The 19,376-nt window shown below is 47.8% G+C and overlaps 1 protein-coding gene across 5 annotated transcripts in view; it reads left to right on the forward strand.

Moving 5' to 3' along the window:
• LOC110515111 overlaps positions 1-19,376 on the forward strand; it is a 183,354-nt gene that overhangs the window by 161,313 nt on the left and 2,665 nt on the right. For all 5 annotated transcript variants that reach the window (XM_036945281.1, XM_036945283.1, XM_036945284.1 and 2 more), the window contains 2 exons: positions 12,935-13,102; positions 13,265-13,373. In XM_036945281.1, the coding sequence (XP_036801176.1) occupies positions 12,935-13,102; positions 13,265-13,373 (277 nt within the window). The remainder of the gene's footprint in view (positions 1-12,934; positions 13,103-13,264; positions 13,374-19,376) is intronic.

Consider the following 19,376-nt stretch of genomic DNA (forward strand, 5'->3'; position numbering starts at 1 on the left):
GTCGGGCCCGTTACCCGTTAGTCGGAGCCTGTTAGTCGCAGCCAGTTACCCGTTAGTCGGAGCCCGTTACCCGTTAGTCAGAGCCTGTTACCAGTTAGTCGGAGCCCGTTACCCGTTAGTCGGAGCCTGTTAGTCGCAGCCAGTTACCCGTTAGTCGGAGCCCGTTACCCGTTAGTCAGAGCCCGTTACCAGTTAGTCGGAGCCCGTTACCCGTTAGTCGGAGCCCGTTAGTCGGGGCCCGTTACCCGTTAGTCGGAGCCCGTTACCAGTTAGTCGGAGCCCGTTACCCGTTAGTCGGAGCCCGTTACCTGTTAGTCGGAGCCAGTTACCCGTTGGTCGGAGCCCGCGCGCCCGTTACCCATTAGTTGGAGCCAGTTACCCGTTAGTCGGAGCCCGTCACCCGTTAGTCGGAGCCAGTTACCCGTTGGTCGGAGCCCGCGCGCCCGTTACCCATTAGTTGGAGCCAGTTACCCGTTAGTCGGAGCCCGTTACCCGTTAGTCGGAGCCCACGCGCCCGTTAGTCGGAGCCAGTTACCCGTTAGTCGGAGCCCGTTACCCGTTAGTCTGCATTTCACTGTACTATTTACACTTGTTGTATCCTTTTTTACATCTGGTCGAAAGATGTACACTATATAGGGTGCTATTTGGGATACAGGCTAAAATATTTTATAGGAGCTGTCTTTTTTGGTGGGTATTTTTTTCTTTGTCTTTATTCACACACAAAAAAATCTATCGTAGTCCCGTCGTAGTCCCGTCGTAGTCCCGTCGTAGTCCCGTAATACCATTGACAGCTGTTACAAATAACAATCCTACAGTAGGGAAATGGGAGCTAAAGGTTCATGGTCCCCCAGACTACCTGCCTGAACACCCCGCCTTCTTCACTGTTGCCTAGGGTGGGATTTACAAGACTACAGGCTGTCAGGAACACATGTCAGACCTGATGGCTGGATCTCTCTCTCTCACACACACACACACACACACACACACACACACACACACACACTGTGTTCTGGCTGCATGACGGCATCCTGTAAAATGGATGATTTATTTATAGGATGAGTCTTCATGCTCAGGGAATCCTCAGGGATATTTTATAGGACACAGGAACACATGGTTTATGGATCATACTGTACACAGGCATGGAACTGTGAAAGACCGATACAGACATGGATCATACTGTACACAGGCATGGGAACTGTGAAAGACCGATACAGACATGGATCATACTGTACACAGGCATGGGAACTGTGAAAGATCGATACAGACATGGATCATACTGTACACAGGCATGGAACTGTGAAAGACCGATACAGACATGGATCATACTGTACACAGGCATGGAACTGTGAAAGACCGATACAGACATGGTTTATGGATCATACTGTACACAGGCATGGAACTGTGAAAGACAGAGACAGACATGGTTTATGGATCATACTGTACACAGGCATGGAACTGTGAAAGACCGAGACAGACATGGTTTATGGATCATACTGTACACAGGCATGGAACTGTGAAAGACCGCTACAGACATGGATCATACTGTACACAGACATGGGAACTGTGAAAGACCGATACAGACATGGATCATACTGTACACAGGCATGGAACTGTGAAAGACCGATACAGACATGGATCATACTGTACACAGGCATGGAACTGTGAAAGACCGATACAGACATGGATCATACTGTACACAGGCATGGAACTGTGAAAGACCGATACAGACATGGATCATACTGTACACAGGCATGGAACTGTGAAAGACAGAGACAGACATGGTTTATGGATCATACTGGACACAGACATGGGAACTGTGAAAGACCGATACAGACATGGATCATACTGTACACAGGCATGGAACTGTGAAAGACAGAGACAGACATGGTTTATGGATCATACTGTACACAGGCATGGAACTGTGAAAGACCGAGACAGACATGGAGACCTTGACTGAAGAGAAGGCCTCTTTTACAGCTGTTCCCAGGAAGATAGATTAATATATATATATATATATATATATATATATATATATATATATATATATATATATATATATATATATAGCCACTTGACCATGTAGTGGAAAAATAACACTTCACTTTCTGACCCAAAACAGCCATAGCAGAGTTTTCACTCTGTCTGCCTTCTCAGTTTCCACCCTCACCTTGCCATGTAATAAGTCTCACTAAGTTGACTTCGTCACCTTCACTAGTACCTCACTGTCTGTCCTCATAGATACTGTAGTACAGTGACTAGTACCTCACTGTCTGTCCTCATAGATACTGTAGTATAGTGACTAGTACCTCACTGTCTGTCTCCATAGATACTGTAGTACAGTGACTAGTACCTCACTGTCTGTCCTCATAGATACTGTAGTATAGTGACTAGTACCTCACTGTCTGTCCTCATAGATACTGTAGTATAGTGACTAGAACCTCACTGTCTGTCCTCATAGATACTGTAGTACAGTGACTAGTACCTCACTGTCTGTCCCCATAGATACTGTAGTATAGTGACTAGTACCTCACTGTCTGTCCTCATAGATACTGTAGGACAGTGACTAGTACCTCACTGTCTGTCCTCATAGATACTGTAGTATAGTGGCTAGTACCTCACTGTCTGTCCTCATAGATACTGTAGTACAGTGACTAGTACTTCACTGTCTGTCCTCATAGATACTGTAGTATAGTGACTAGTACCTCACTGTCTGTCCTCATAGATACTGTAGTACAGTGACTAGTACTTCACTGTCTGTCCTCATAGATACTGTAGTATAGTGACTAGTACCTCACTGTCTGTCCTCATAGATAGTATAGTATAGTGACTAGTACCTCACTGTCTGTCCTCATAGATAGTATAGTATAGTGACTAGTACCTCACTGTCTGTCCTCATAGATAGTATAGTATAGTGACTAGTACCTCACTGTCTGTCCTCATAGATACTGTAGTATAGTGACTAGTACCTCACTGTCTGTCCTCATAGATACTGTAGTACAGTGACTAGTACTTCACTGTCTGTCTCCATAGATACTGTAGTATAGTGGCTAGTACCTCACTGTCTGTCCTTATAGATACTGTAGTATAGTGACTAGTACCTCACTGTCTGTCCTCATAGATACTGTAGTACAGTGACTAGTACCTCACTGTCTGTCCTCATAGATACTGTAGTATAGTGACTAGTACCTCACTGTCTGTCCTCATAGATAGTATAGTATAGTGACTAGTACCTCACTGTCTGTCCTCATAGATACTGTAGGACAGTGACTAGTACCTCACTGTCTGTCCTCATAGATACTGTAGTATAGTGACTAGTACCTCACTGTCTGTCCTCATAGATACTGTAGTATAGTGACTAGTACCTCACTGTCTGTCCTCATAGATACTGTAGTACAGTGACTAGTACTTCACTGTCTGTCCTCATAGATACTGTGACTAGTACCTCACTGTCTGTCCTCATAGATAGTATAGTATAGTGACTAGTACCTCACTGTCTGTCCTCATAGATACTGTAGTGTAGTGACTAGTACTTCACTGTCTGTCCTCATAGATGGGGCGGCAGGTAGCATAGTGGTTAGAGCGTTGGACTTGTAACCGAAAGGTTGCAAGATCTAAATCCCCGAGCTGACAAGGTAAAAGTCTGTTGTTCTGCCCCTGAACAAGGCAGTTAACCCACTGTTCCCCTGAACAAGGCAGTTTAACCCACTGTTCCCCTGAACAAGGCAGTTTAACCCACTGTTCCCCTTAACAAGGCAGTTAACCCACTGTTCCTCTGAACAAGGCAGTTTAACCCACTGTTCCCCTGAACAAGGCAGTTAACCCACTGTTCCCCTGAACAAGGCAGTTAACCCACTGTTCCCCTGAACAAGGCAGTTAACCCACTGTTCCCCTGAACAAGGCAGTTAAACCCACTGTTCCCCTGAACAAGGCAGTTAACCCACTGTTCCCCTGAACAAGGCAGTTAACCCACTGTTCCCCTGAACAAGGCAGTTAACCCACTGTTCCCCTGAACAAGGCAGTTAACCCACTGTTCCCCTGAACAAGGCAGTTAACCCACTGTTCCCCTGAACAAGGCAGTTAACCCACTGTTCCCCTGAACAAGGCAGTTAACCCACTGTTCCCCTGAACAAGGCAGTTAACCCACTGTTCCCCAGTAGGCCGTCATTGTAAACAAGAATTAGTTCTTAACTGACTTGCCTGGTTAAATAAAATAAATAGATACTGTAGTACAGAGACTACTCTCTCTCCTGACTGAACAGTATGACCAAATAGCCGTGGCCAATCGCTTCAGCCACAGGAGCCCCCTCCCTCTTCCTCCCTCCCCCTCCGTCCCTCTCTATCTCTTTCCCTCCCCCTCTTCTCCCTCCCCAGAGTGCTGTCTGTTTCTTCTGTTGAAACCTTTTCTCTGGGTCTCAGCTTTACATGTATTACTTCATCCAGGCAGGCAGAAGTCCTGTCCTACTTCTGCATACTAAACAGTCCTCGGGTTACATCACAAATGGCACACTAACCCCTATATAGTACACTACTGTAGGGCACGATATAGGGAATATGGTGTGATTTGGGACACAGGCACTATCTCCTCGTTGGTTGTTTCACCCCGTGATGTTCTCTAGTGTAATGAATGTTAAATGTGAGGATGTACTCACACTGCCTTTACACTGGCTGTGTTACCCCTCTCTCTGACTAAACACTGGCTGTGTTACCCCTCTCTCTGACTAAACACTGGCGGTGTTACCCCTCTCTCTGACTAAACACTGGCTGTGTTACCCCTCTCTCTGACTTAACACTGGCTGTGTTACCCCTCTCTCTGACTAAACACTGGCTGTGTTACCCCTCTCTCTGACTAAACACTGGCTGTGTTACCTCTCTCTCTGACTTAACACTGGCTGTGTTACCCCTCTCTCTGACTAAACACTGGCGGTGTTACCCCTCTCTCTGACTAAACACTGGCTGTGTTACCCCTCTCTCTGACTAAACACTGGCTGTGTTACCCCTCTCTCTGACTAAACACTGGCGGTGTTACCCCTCTCTCTGACTAAACACTGGCTGTGTTACCCCTCTCTCTGACTAAACACTGGCTGTGTTACCCCTCTCTCTGACTAAACACTGGCTGTGTTACCCCTCTCTCTGACTAAACACTGGCTGTGTTACCCCTCTCTCTGACTAAACACTAGCTGTGTTACCCCTCTCTGACTAAACACTGGCTGTGTTACCCCTCTCTCTGACTAAACACTGGCTGTGTTACCCCTCTCTCTGACTAAACACTGGCTGTGTTACCCCTCTCTCTGACTAAACACTGGCTGTGTTACCCCTCTCTCTGACTAAACACCGGCTGTGTTACCCCTCTCTCTGACTAAACACTGGCTGTGTTACCCCTCTCTGACTAAACACTGGCTGTGTTACCCCTCTCTGACTAAACACTGGCTGTGTTACCCCTCTCTCTGACTAAACACTGGCTGTGTTACCCCTCTCTCTGACTAAACACTGGCTGTGTTACCCCTCTCTCTGACTAAACACTGGCTGTGTTACCCCTCTCTGACTAAACACTGGCTGTGTTACCCCTCTCTCTGACTAAACACTGGCTGTGTTACCCCTCTCTCTGCCTTTACACTGGCTGTGTTACCCCTCTCTCTGCCTTTACACTGGCTGTGTTACCCCTCTCTCTGACTAAACACTGGCTGTGTTACCCCTCTCTCTGCCTTTACACTGGCTGTGTTACCCCTCTCTCTGACTAAACACTGGCTGTGTTACCCCTCTCTCTGACTAAACACTGGCTGTGTTACCCCTCTCTCTGACTAAACACTGGCTGTGTTACCCCTCTCTCTGACTAAACACTGGCTGTGTTACCCCTCTCTCTGACTAAACACTGGCTGTGTTACCCCTCTCTCTGCCTTTACACTGGCTGTGTTACCTCTCTCTCTGACTAAACACTGGCTGTGTTACCCCTCTCTCTGACTAAACACTGGCTGTGTTACCCCTCTCTCTGACTAAACACTGGCTGTGTTACCCCTCTCTGACTAAACACTGGCTGTGTTACCCCTCTCTCTGACTAAACACTGGCTGTGTAACCCCTCTCTCTGCCTTTACACTGGCTGTGTTACCTCTCTCTCTGACTAAACACTGGCTGTGTTACCCCTCTCTCTGACTAAACACTGGCTGTGTTACCCCTCTCTCTGACTAAACACTGGCTGTGTTACCCCTCTCTCTGACTAAACACTGGCTGTGTTACCCCTCTCTCTGACTAAACACTGGCTGTGTTACCTCTCTCTCTGACTAAACACTAGCTGTGTTACCCCTCTCTCTGACTAAACACTGGCTGTGTTACCCCTCTCTCTGACTAAACACTGGCTGTGTTACCCCTCTCTCTGACTAAACACTGGCTGTGTTACCCCTCTCTCTGCCTTTACACTGGCTGTGTTACCCCTCTCTCTGCCTTTACACTGGCTGTGTTACCCCTCTCTCTGCCTTTACACTGGCTGTGTTACCCCTCTCTCTGACTAAACACTGGCTGTGTTACCCCTCTCTCTGCCTTTACACTGGCTGTGTTACCCCTCTCTCTGACTAAACACTGGCTGTGTTACCCCTCTCTCTGACTAAACACTGGCTGTGTTACCCCTCTCTCTGACTAAACACTGGCTGTGTTACCCCTCTCTCTGACTAAACACTGGCTGTGTTACCCCTCTCTCTGCCTTTACACTGGCTGTGTTACCTCTCTCTCTGACTAAACACTGGCTGTGTTACCCCTCTCTCTGACTAAACACTGGCTGTGTTACCCCTCTCTCTGACTAAACACTGGCTGTGTTACCCCTCTCTGACTAAACACTGGCTGTGTAACCCCTCTCTCTGCCTTTACACTGGCTGTGTTACCTCTCTCTCTGACTAAACACTGGCTGTGTTACCCCTCTCTCTGACTAAACACTGGCTGTGTTACCCCTCTCTCTGACTAAACACTGGCTGTGTTACCCCTCTCTCTGACTAAACACTGGCTGTGTTACCCCTCTCTCTGACTAAACACTGGCTGTGTTACCTCTCTCTCTGACTAAACACTAGCTGTGTTACCCCTCTCTCTGACTAAACACTGGCTGTGTTACCCCTCTCTCTGACTAAACACTGGCTGTGTTACCCCTCTCTCTGACTAAACACTGGCTGTGTTACCCCTCTCTCTGACTAAACACTGGCTGTGTTACCCCTCTCTCTGACTAAACACTGGCTGTGTTACCCCTCTCTCTGACTAAACACTGGCTGTGTTACCCCTCTCTCTGACTAAACACTGGCTGTGTTACCCCTCTCTCTGACTAAACACTGGCTGTGTTACCCCTCTCTCTGACTAAACACTGGCTGTGTTACCCCTCTCTCTGACTAAACACTGGCTGTGTTACCCCTCTCTCTGACTAAACACTGGCTGTGTTACCCCTCTCTCTGACTAAACACTGGCTGTGTTACCCCTCTCTCTGACTAAACACTGGCTGTGTTACCCCTCTGACTAAACACTGGCTGTGTTACCCCTCTCTCTGACTAAACACGGGCTGTGTTACCCCTCTCTCTGACTAAACACTGGCTGTGTTACCCCTCTCTCTGACTAAACACTGGCTGTGTTACCTCTCTCTCTGACTAAACACTGGCTGTGTTACCTCTCTCTCTGACTAAACACTAGCTGTGTTACCCCTCTCTCTGACTAAACACTGGCTGTGTTACCCCTCTCTCTGACTAAACACTGGCTGTGTTACCCCTCTCTGACTAAACACTGGCTGTGTTACCCCTCTCTCTGACTAAACACTGGCTGTGTTACCCCTCTCTCTGACTAAACACTGGCTGTGTTACCCCTCTCTCTGACTAAACACTGGCTGTGTTACCCCTCTCTCTGACTAAACACTGGCGGTGTTACCCCTCTCTCTGACTAAACACTGGCTGTGTTACCCCTCTCTCTGACTTAACACTGGCTGTGTTACCCCTCTCTCTGACTAAACACTAGCGGTGTTACCCCTCTCTCTGACTAAACACTAGCGGTGTTACCCCTCTCTCTGACTAAACACTGGCGGTGTTACCCCTCTCTCTGACTAAACACTGGCTGTGTTACCCCTCTCTCTGACTAAACACTGGCGGTGTTACCCCTCTCTCTGACTAAACACTGGCTGTGTTACCCCTCTCTCTGACTAAACACTGGCTGTGTTACCCCTCTCTGACTAAACACTGGCTGTGTTACCCCTCTCTCTGACTAAACACTGGCTGTGTTACCCCTCTCTCTGACTTAACACTGGCTGTGTTACCCCTCTCTCTGACTAAACACTAGCGGTGTTACCCCTCTCTCTGACTAAACACTGGCGGTGTTACCCCTCTCTCTGACTAAACACTGGCTGTGTTACCCCTCTCTCTGACTAAACACTGGCGGTGTTACCCCTCTCTCTGACTAAACACTGGCTGTGTTACCCCTCTCTCTGACTTAACACTGGCTGTGTTACCCCTCTCTCTGACTAAACACTGGCTGTGTTACCCCTCTCTCTGACTAAACACTGGCTGTGTTACCTCTCTCTCTGACTTAACACTGGCTGTGTTACCCCTCTCTCTGACTAAACACTGGCGGTGTTACCCCTCTCTCTGACTAAACACTGGCTGTGTTACCCCTCTCTCTGACTAAACACTGGCTGTGTTACCCCTCTCTCTGACTAAACACTGGCGGTGTTACCCCTCTCTCTGACTAAACACTGGCTGTGTTACCCCTCTCTCTGACTAAACACTGGCTGTGTTACCCCTCTCTCTGACTAAACACTGGCTGTGTTACCCCTCTCTCTGACTAAACACTGGCTGTGTTACCCCTCTCTCTGACTAAACACTAGCTGTGTTACCCCTCTCTGACTAAACACTGGCTGTGTTACCCCTCTCTCTGACTAAACACTGGCTGTGTTACCCCTCTCTCTGACTAAACACTGGCTGTGTTACCCCTCTCTCTGACTAAACACTGGCTGTGTTACCCCTCTCTCTGACTAAACACTGGCTGTGTTACCCCTCTCTCTGACTAAACACTGGCTGTGTTACCCCTCTCTCTGACTAAACACTGGCTGTGTTACCCCTCTCTCTGACTAAACACTGGCTGTGTTACCCCTCTCTCTGACTAAACACTGGCTGTGTTACCCCTCTCTCTGACTAAACACTGGCTGTGTTACCCCTCTCTGACTAAACACTGGCTGTGTTACCCCTCTCTCTGACTAAACACTGGCTGTGTTACCCCTCTCTCTGACTAAACACTGGCGGTGTTACCCCTCTCTCTGACTAAATACTGGCTGTGTTACCCCTCTCTCTGACTAAACACTGGCTGTGTTACCCCTCTCTCTGACTAAACACTGGCTGTGTTACCCCTCTCTCTGACTAAACACTGGCTGTGTTACCTCTCTCTCTGACTAAACACTGGCTGTGTTACCCCTCTCTCTGACTAAACACTGGCTGTGTTACCCCTCTCTCTGACTAAACACTGGCTGTGTTACCCCTCTCTCTGACTAAACACTGGCTGTGTTACCCCTCTCTCTGACTAAACACTGGCTGTGTTACCCCTCTCTGACTAAACACTGGCTGTGTTACCCCTCTCTCTGACTAAACACTGGCTGTGTTACCCCTCTCTCTGACTAAACACTGGCTGTGTTACCCCTCTCTCTGACTAAACACTGGCTGTGTTACCCCTCTCTCTGCCTTTACACTGGCTGTGTTACCCCTCTCTCTGCCTTTACACTGGCTGTGTTACCCCTCTCTCTGACTAAACACTGGCTGTGTTACCCCTCTCTCTGCCTTTACACTGGCTGTGTTACCCCTCTCTCTGACTAAACACTGGCTGTGTTACCCCTCTCTCTGACTAAACACTGGCTGTGTTACCCCTCTGACTAAACACTGGCTGTGTTACCCTCTCTCTGACTAAACACTGGCTGTGTTACCCCTCTCTCTGCCTTTACACTGGCTGTGTTACCTCTCTCTCTGACTAAACACTGGCTGTGTTACCCCTCTCTCTGACTAAACACTGGCTGTTACCCCTCTCTCTGACTAAACACTGGCTGTGTTACCCCTCTCTGACTAAACACTGGCTGTGTTACCCCTCTCTCTGACTAAACACTGGCTGTGTAACCCCTCTCTCTGCCTTTACACTGGCTGTGTTACCTCTCTCTCTGACTAAACACTGGCTGTGTTACCCCTCTCTCTGACTAAACACTGGCTGTGTTACCCCTCTCTCTGACTAAACACTGGCTGTGTTACCCCTCTCTCTGACTAAACACTGGCTGTGTTACCCCTCTCTCTGACTAAACACTGGCTGTGTTACCTCTCTCTCTGACTAAACACTAGCTGTGTTACCCCTCTCTCTGACTAAACACTGGCTGTGTTACCCCTCTCTCTGACTAAACACTGGCTGTGTTACCCCTCTCTCTGCCTTTACACTGGCTGTGTTACCCCTCTCTCTGCCTTTACACTGGCTGTGTTACCCCTCTCTCTGCCTTTACACTGGCTGTGTTACCCCTCTCTCTGACTAAACACTGGCTGTGTTACCCCTCTCTCTGCCTTTACACTGGCTGTGTTACCCCTCTCTCTGACTAAACACTGGCTGTGTTACCCCTCTCTCTGACTAAACACTGGCTGTGTTACCCCTCTCTCTGACTAAACACTGGCTGTGTTACCCCTCTCTCTGACTAAACACTGGCTGTGTTACCCCTCTCTCTGCCTTTACACTGGCTGTGTTACCTCTCTCTCTGACTAAACACTGGCTGTGTTACCCCTCTCTCTGACTAAACACTGGCTGTGTTACCCCTCTCTCTGACTAAACACTGGCTGTGTTACCCCTCTCTGACTAAACACTGGCTGTGTTACCCCTCTCTCTGACTAAACACTGGCTGTGTAACCCCTCTCTCTGCCTTTACACTGGCTGTGTTACCTCTCTCTCTGACTAAACACTGGCTGTGTTACCCCTCTCTCTGACTAAACACTGGCTGTGTTACCCCTCTCTCTGACTAAACACTGGCTGTGTTACCCCTCTCTCTGACTAAACACTGGCTGTGTTACCCCTCTCTCTGACTAAACACTGGCTGTGTTACCTCTCTCTCTGACTAAACACTAGCTGTGTTACCCCTCTCTCTGACTAAACACTGGCTGTGTTACCCCTCTCTCTGACTAAACACTGGCTGTGTTACCCCTCTCTCTGACTAAACACTGGCTGTGTTACCCCTCTCTCTGACTAAACACTGGCTGTGTTACCCCTCTCTCTGACTAAACACTGGCTGTGTTACCCCTCTCTCTGACTAAACACTGGCTGTGTTACCCCTCTCTCTGACTAAACACTGGCTGTGTTACCCCTCTCTCTGACTAAACACTGGCTGTGTTACCCCTCTCTCTGACTAAACACTGGCTGTGTTACCCCTCTCTCTGACTAAACACTGGCTGTGTTACCCCTCTCTCTGACTAAACACTGGCTGTGTTACCCCTCTCTCTGACTAAACACTGGCTGTGTTACCCCTCTCTGACTAAACACTGGCTGTGTTACCCCTCTCTCTGACTAAACACGGGCTGTGTTACCCCTCTCTCTGACTAAACACTGGCTGTGTTACCCCTCTCTCTGACTAAACACTGGCTGTGTTACCTCTCTCTCTGACTAAACACTGGCTGTGTTACCTCTCTCTCTGACTAAACACTAGCTGTGTTACCCCTCTCTCTGACTAAACACTGGCTGTGTTACCCCTCTCTCTGACTAAACACTGGCTGTGTTACCCCTCTCTGACTAAACACTGGCTGTGTTACCCCTCTCTCTGACTAAACACTGGCTGTGTTACCCCTCTCTCTGACTAAACACTGGCTGTGTTACCCCTCTCTCTGACTAAACACTAGCTGTGTTACCCCTCTCTCTGACTAAACACTGGCGGTGTTACCCCTCTCTCTGACTAAACACTGGCTGTGTTACCCCTCTCTCTGACTAAACACTGGCGCTGTGGGGTCGCTCATGGGTGTCTCGCTGTAGGGTCGCTCCTGAATGTGGCGCTGTAGGACATTGCGGTATATTCCTAGTTCTGGAGCGCTGCAGTGTGTGTGGGCTTCAGAGGAGGCTGGTGGGAGGAGCAATAGGACGGCAGGCTCATTGTAATGGCTGGAATGGAATCAGTGGAATGGTATCAAACACATCCAACACATGGAAACAACGTTTGACTCCGTTCCATTGATTCCATTAAATGTGTTGAATCAGGTGTTAATGTGCTTTACTGGGGAGACAGCTTACTTCCGGCTCTCCAGTGGTCTCTAGAACCAGACAGCTTACTTCCGGCTCTCCGGTGGTCTCTGGGACCAGACAGCTTACTTCCGGCTCTCCGGTGGTCTCTAGAACCAGACAGCTTACTTCCGGCTCTCCGGTGGTCTCTAGAACCAGACAGCTTACTTCCGGCTCTCCAGTGGTCTCTAGAACCAGACAGCTTACTTCCGGCTCTCCGGTGGTCTCTGGGACCAGACAGCTTACTTCCGGCTCTCCAGTGGTCTCTAGAACCAGACAGCTTACTTCCGGCTCTCCAGTGGTCTCTAGAACCAGACAGCTTACTTCCGGCTCTCCGGTGGTCTCTAGAACCAGACAGCTTACTTCCGGCTCTCTGGTGGTCTCTAGAACCAGACAGCTTACTTACGGCTCTCCGGTGATCTCTGGGACCAGACAGCTTACTTACGGCTCTCCGGTGGTCTCTAGAATCAGACAGCTTGCTTCCGGCTCTCCGGTGGTCTCTGGGACCAGACAGCTTACTAAGCTACAAGGTCAGGGATATCCTAGACTAGCTCTCCAGAGGCAGGATGCTGGATTAGGATAAAAAAATATATGTTATATAGTATCATATAGTAATTGATTGATTGATTGATTGATTATTTTGGTCTTATTATGGCCGCCTGCTATAGAAGTTTGTGTTAATGTCAATGTCCTCTCCTCCTCCAGGTCAACCAATGAGATCAAGAACCTGCAGTACCTACGTCGGGCCAGCGAGCCTCGTGAGATGCTGTTCGAGGACCGGACGCGGGCCCACGCTGACCACATCGGACAGGGCTTCGAGAGGCAGACCACCGCCGCTGTAGGGGTGCTCAAGGCCGTGCGCTGTGGAGAGAGGTGGGTGGTTTTAACACCCGGATATATGATCATGTAATATCTTTAGATATTATTGAGGCTGTATTTAGTATCCAACAATCGTCCAACTAATCCGTTACAAGACCGCTGCATAATCTGATTGGAAATAAATGGTTATAATCTATCTTCTCTCTGTCTCTGTAGCGCGGAGCCCCCTCGCGTTACCAAAGACGTGATCTGTTTCCATGCTGGAGACTTCCCTAATGTAGTCCAGAGGTTACAACTGGACCTGCACGAACCACCTCTGTCCCAGGTGAGCTGCACCTGTCTTCTACCTCGTTTCTATTAGTTAAGATGGCAGCGGAGACCATGGCTGCTGTTTCATTAGAGGTTGACCGATTATGATTTTTCAACACGAATACCAGTTATTGGAGGACCAAAAAAGCCGGTACCAATTAATCGGACGATTTATTTATATATAAAAATATTATTTATTTATGTATTATTTATTTGTAATAATTCAATAAAATCAATTTAGTCTCAAATAAATTAAACATGTTCAATTTGGTTTAAATAATGCAAAAACAAAGTGTTGGAGAAGAAAATAAAAGTGCAATATTTGCCCAGATTGATTGTTTTTTTAAAGTTTAATGCTAGCTAGCAACTTACCTTGGCTCCTTGCTGCACTCAGGTAGTCAGCCTGCCACGCAGTCTCCTCGTGGATTCCAATGTAATCGGCCATAATCGGTGTCCAAAAATGCCGATTACCGATTGTTATGAAAACTTGAAATCGGCCTTAATTAATCGGCCTTTCCGATGAATCAGTCGACCTCTAGTGAAGATGCCTTCTGAGGATCTGCCTTTGCCATCCGCCATCCGTACTACTGGCCAACATACAATCGCTGGATAATAAATAGGATGAACTAAAAAGCACGTAAATCCTACCACCAGGACATTAAAAACTGTAATATCTTATGTTTCACTGAGTTGTGGCTGAACAACGACATGAATAACATACAGCTGGTGGGTTATACACTGTATCAGCGGGATAGAACAACAGCCTCTGGTAACAATGTATATTTGTAAACAATACCTAAGGCACAATATCTAAGGAAGTCTTGATGTTTTGCTTGCCTGAAGTAGAGTATCTCATGATAAGCTGTAGACCACACTATCTACCTAGAGAGTTTAATCTGTATTTTTTGTAGCTGTTTACATACCACCACAGAACGATGCTAGCACTAAGACTGCACTCAATGAGCTGTATACCGCCATAAGCAAACAGGAAAACGCTCAACCAGAGGCGGCGCTCCTAGTGGCCGGGGACTTTAATGCAGGAAAATTTAAATCCGTTTTACCAAATTTCTATCAGCATGTTAAACGTTCAACTAGAGGGTAAAAAAAACTCTAGACCACCTTTTCTCCACACACAGAGACGCGTTCAAAGCTCTCCCTCGCCCTCCATTTGGCAAATCTGACCATAATTCTATCCTCCTGATTCCTGCTTACAAGCGAAAATGAAAGCAGGAAGCACCAGTGACTCGGTCAATAAAAAAGTGGTTAGATGAAGCAGATGCTAAACTACAGGACTGTTTTGCTAACACAGACTGGAATATGTTCCTGGATTCTTCCGATGGCATTGAGGACACCACATCAGTCACTGGTTTCATTAATAAGTGCATCGATGACGTCATCCCTACAGTGACTGTACGCACATACCACAACCAGAAGACTCTAACCCGGAACCTTATAAGAAATCCCGCTATGCCCTCTGACGAACCATCAAACAGGCAAAGCATCAATACAGGACTAAGATCGAATCGTACTACACCAGCTCCGACTCTGGTTGGATGAGACAGGGCTTGCAAACTATTACAGACTACAAAGGGAAGTACAGCCGAGTGCTGCCCAGTAACACGAGCCTACCAGACGAGCTAAATTACTTCTATACTCGCTTCGAGGCAAGTAACACTGAAACATGCATGAGAGCATCAGCTGTTCCAGACGATTGTGTGATCACGCTTTCCGCAGCCGATGTGAGTAAGACCTTTAAACAGGTCAACATTCACAAGGCCGCAGGGCCAGACGGATTACCAGGACGTGTACTCCGAGCATGCGCTGACCAACTGTCAAGTGTCTTCACTGACATTTTCAACCTCTCCCTGTCTAATACCAACATGTTTCAAGCAGACCACCATAGTCCCTGTGCCCAAGAACACTAAGGTAACCTGCCAAAATTACTACCGATCCGTAGCACTCACCAGAAACCCAAGAACCACTCCAATTTGCATACCGCCCCAACAGATCCACAGATGATGCAATCTCTATTGCACTCCACACTGCCCTTACCCACCTGGACAAAAGGAACACCTATTTGAGAATGCTATGCATTCTGTGTTCAACACCATAGTGCCCTCAAAGCTCATCACTAAGCCAAGGACCATGGGACTAAACACCCACCTCTGCAACTAGATCCTGGACTTCCTGACAGACCGCCCCAAGGTGGTAAGGGTAGGTAACAACACATCCGTCACGCTGATCCTCAACACGGGAGCCCCTCAGGGGTGCGTGCTCAGTCCCCTCCTGTACTCCCTGTTCACTCATGACTGCACGGGTCAGGCACGACTCCAACTCCATCATTAAGTTTGCTGATGACACATCAGTGGTAGGCCTGATCACCAACAACCATGAGACAGCACATAGGGAGGAGGTAAGAGACCTGGCCATGTGGTGCCAGGACAAAAACCTCTCCCTCATCGTGATCAAGACTAAAGAGATGATTGTGGACTACAGGAAAAGGAGGATGGGGAGCATCCTGATTGGTTGCATCACTGCCTAGTATGGCAACTGCTCGGCCTCCGATCGCAAGGCATCACAGAGGGTAGTGCGTACGGCCCAGTACATCACTGAGGCCAAGCTTTCTGCCATCCAGGACCTCTATACCAGGCGGTGTCAGAGGAAGGCCCTAAAAAATGTCAGACTCCGGCCACCCCAGTCATAGACTGTTCTCTCTGCCACTGCACGGCAAGCGGTACCGGAGCGCCAAGTCCTAGGTCCAAGAGGCTTCTAAACAGCTTCTACCCCCAAGCCATAAGACTACTGAACAGCTAATCAAATGTCTACCCAGACTACTTGCTTGCCCCCCCCCCCCCCCCCCCCCCCCCCTCTTTTACACTGCTGCTACTCTGTGGTCTATGCACTTTAATAACTCTACCTACATGTACATATTACCTCAATTACCTCGACTAACCGGTGCCCCCCGTAGATGAACTCTGTACCGGTACCCCTTGTATATTGCCTATTACTGTTATTTTACTGCTGCTCTTTAATTATTAGTTACTTTTATTTCTTATTTTTCTTAACTGCATTGTTGGTTAAGGGCTTGTAAGTAAGCATTTCACTGTAAGATCTACACCTGTTGTATTTAGCTCATGTGACAAAACATTTGATTTGATATTGCATGAAACAAGGTAGCTTATCCACAGCCCTATGCACTGTACTGCCACCCTCTGGCTAGATGTGGCACTACACTGTGCTGTCTTCAACAGAGACCCTCCAGGAGGGTTCAAGGCTTGTCCTACATTAAAGTGATCCTCCAGGAGGGTTCAGGGCCTGTCCTACATTAAAGTGATCCTCCAGGAGGGTTCATGGCCTGTCCTACATTAAAGTGATCCTCCAGGAGGGTTCAGGGCCTGTCCTACATTAAAGTAATCCTCCAGGAGGGTTCAGTGCCTGTCCTACATTAAAGTAATCCTCCAGGAGGGTTCAGGGCCTGTCCTACATTAAAGTGATCCTCCAGGAGGGTTCAGGGCCTACTTTAAAGTAATCCTCCAGGAGGGTTCAGGGCCTGTCCTACATTAAAGTGATCCTCCAGGAGGGTTCAGGGCCTACTTTAAAGTGATCCTCCAGGAGGGTTCAGGGCCTGTCCTACATTAAAGTGATCCTCCAGGAGGGTTCAGGGCCTGTCCTACATTAAAGTGATCCTCCAGGAGGGTTCAGGGCCTGTCCTACATTAAAGTGATCCTCCAGGAGGGTTCAGGGCCTGTCCTACATTAAAGTGATCCTCCAGGAGGGTTCAGGGCCTGTCCTACATTAAAGTGATCCTCCAGGAGGGTTCAGGGCCTGTCCTACATTAAAGTGATCCTCCAGGAGGGTTCAGGGCCTGTCCTACATTAAAGTGATCCTCCAGGAGGGTTCAGGGCCTGTCCTACATTAAAGTAATCCTCCAGGAGGGTTCAGGGCCTGTCCTACATTAAAGTAATCCTCCAGGAGGGTTCAGGGCCTACTTTAAAGTAATCCTCCAGGAGGGTTCAGGGCCTACTTTAAAGTAATCCTCAAGGAGGGTTCGGGGCCTGTCCTACATTAAAGTGATCCTCCAGGAGGGTTCAGGGCCTACATTAAAGTGATCCTCCAGGAGGGTTCAGGGCCTGTCCTACATTAAAGTGATCCTCCAGGAGGGTTCAGGGCCTGTCCTACATTAAAGTGATCCTCCAGGAGGGTTCAGGGCCTGTCCTACATTAAAGTAATCCTCCAGGAGGGTTCAGGGCCTGTCCTACATTAAAGTGATCCTCCAGGAGGGTTCAGGGCCTGTCCTACATTAAAGTAATCCTCCAGGAGGGTTCAGGGCCTGTCCTACATTAAAGTTATCCTCCAGGAGGGTTCAGGTCCTGTCCTACATTAAAGTAATCCTCCAGGAGGGTTCAGGGCCTACTTTAAAGTAATCCTCCAGGAGGGTTCAGGGCCTACATTAAAGTAATCCTCCAGGAGGGTTCAGGGCCTGTCCTACATTAAAGTTATCCTCCAGGAGGGTTCAGGTCCTGTCCTACATTAAAGTAATCCTCCAGGAGGGTTCAGGGCCTACTTTAAAGTAATCCTCCAGGAGGGTTCAGGGCCTGTCCTACATTAAAGTTATCCTCCAGGAGGGTTCAGGTCCTGTCCTACATTAAAGTAATCCTCCAGGAGGGTTCAGGGCCTACTTTAAAGTAATCCTCCAGGAGGGTTCAGGGCCTACATTAAAGTAATCCTCCAGGAGGGTTCAGGGCCTACATTAAAGTGATCCTCCAGGAGGGTTCAGGGCCTACATTAAAGTAATCCTCCAGGAGGGTTCAGGGACTGTCCTACATTAAAGTGATCCTCCAGGAGGGTTCAGGGCCTACATTAAAGTGATCCTCCAGGAGGGTTCAGGGCCTACATTAAAGTAATCCTCCAGGAGGGTTCAGGGCCTGTCCTACATTAAAGTGATCCTCCAGGAGGGTTCAGGGCCTACATTAAAGTGATCCTCCAGGAGGGTTCAGGGCCTACATTAAAGTAATCCTCCAGGAGGGTTCAGGGCCTGTCCTACATTAAAGTGATCCTCCAGGAGGGTTCAGGGCCTACATTAAAGTGATCCTCCAGGAGGGTTCAGGGCCTACATTAAAGTAATCCTCCAGGAGGGTTCAGGTCTTACATTAACCAGGTAAATGTAATCTATGTAATCTCCAAAGTAATGATTTATCATGACAGGGCCAGAAACAATGACTAGTAATGCTGCATACTCCAGGAAAGGTTCATATCTCACCTTTACGGTAAAAAACAGTTTTAAATGGCTGAGGTGGCGGCACTTGTGATGACACAAGTTCAAGTACACAGTACAAATATAACGTATTTATACAACAAATATAACATATTTCCTATTCAACAAAACTATGAATAAGGCTTGTAATATATATATGCTTTCTAAATATAGTATAATCAAATGATAAAAATGACTAAGATTTCACCTTCCTTATAACTGTGAAAAACATATTTGTATGTTTTAGTGTTGGAGAAAATTAGTATGTTTTCTCTCTTGATCAAACCTTCTGCCTCCATCCATGTGAACGTCTCAGAGCTCCTAGCTTGGCTTCCTGAACTCGCTAGGAACTCTCCTTTCAACTCATATTAATATTGTCATTCTATGACAAAGTTGTTTTGTTTGTTTCAAATCTATGAATTATTTTAGATTACTGGCTATAAATCGACAACTACTATTTTCTGCTGCGCTACGATGTAAGGATTGCAGACATATGTGGTGTTAGTGGCTGTGATGTAGAGTTCAGCCTGGACTTGATGGACAGTCGGAAGGGTGAATGACAGATTTGGAGGGACATCCCAGCTTCAAATGGTGTCAGATTTCACACCCTCCTTTACACAGGCGTCTGTGAGAATCAGGGCTACCGCTCAATGCAAGCCATTTCCATCTACGGTGTCCACAGATCGATTTATAAGCCAAAATGTCAGTTGTAACCGGTAACAGAACCATGCAGCTCCCCAAAACAGGGGACTTGACATCTGAGAG

The sequence above is a fragment of the Oncorhynchus mykiss genome, chromosome 15, assembly GCF_013265735.2.
Source record: "Oncorhynchus mykiss isolate Arlee chromosome 15, USDA_OmykA_1.1, whole genome shotgun sequence".
NCBI classification, from domain to species: Eukaryota; Metazoa; Chordata; class Actinopteri; order Salmoniformes; family Salmonidae; genus Oncorhynchus; species Oncorhynchus mykiss.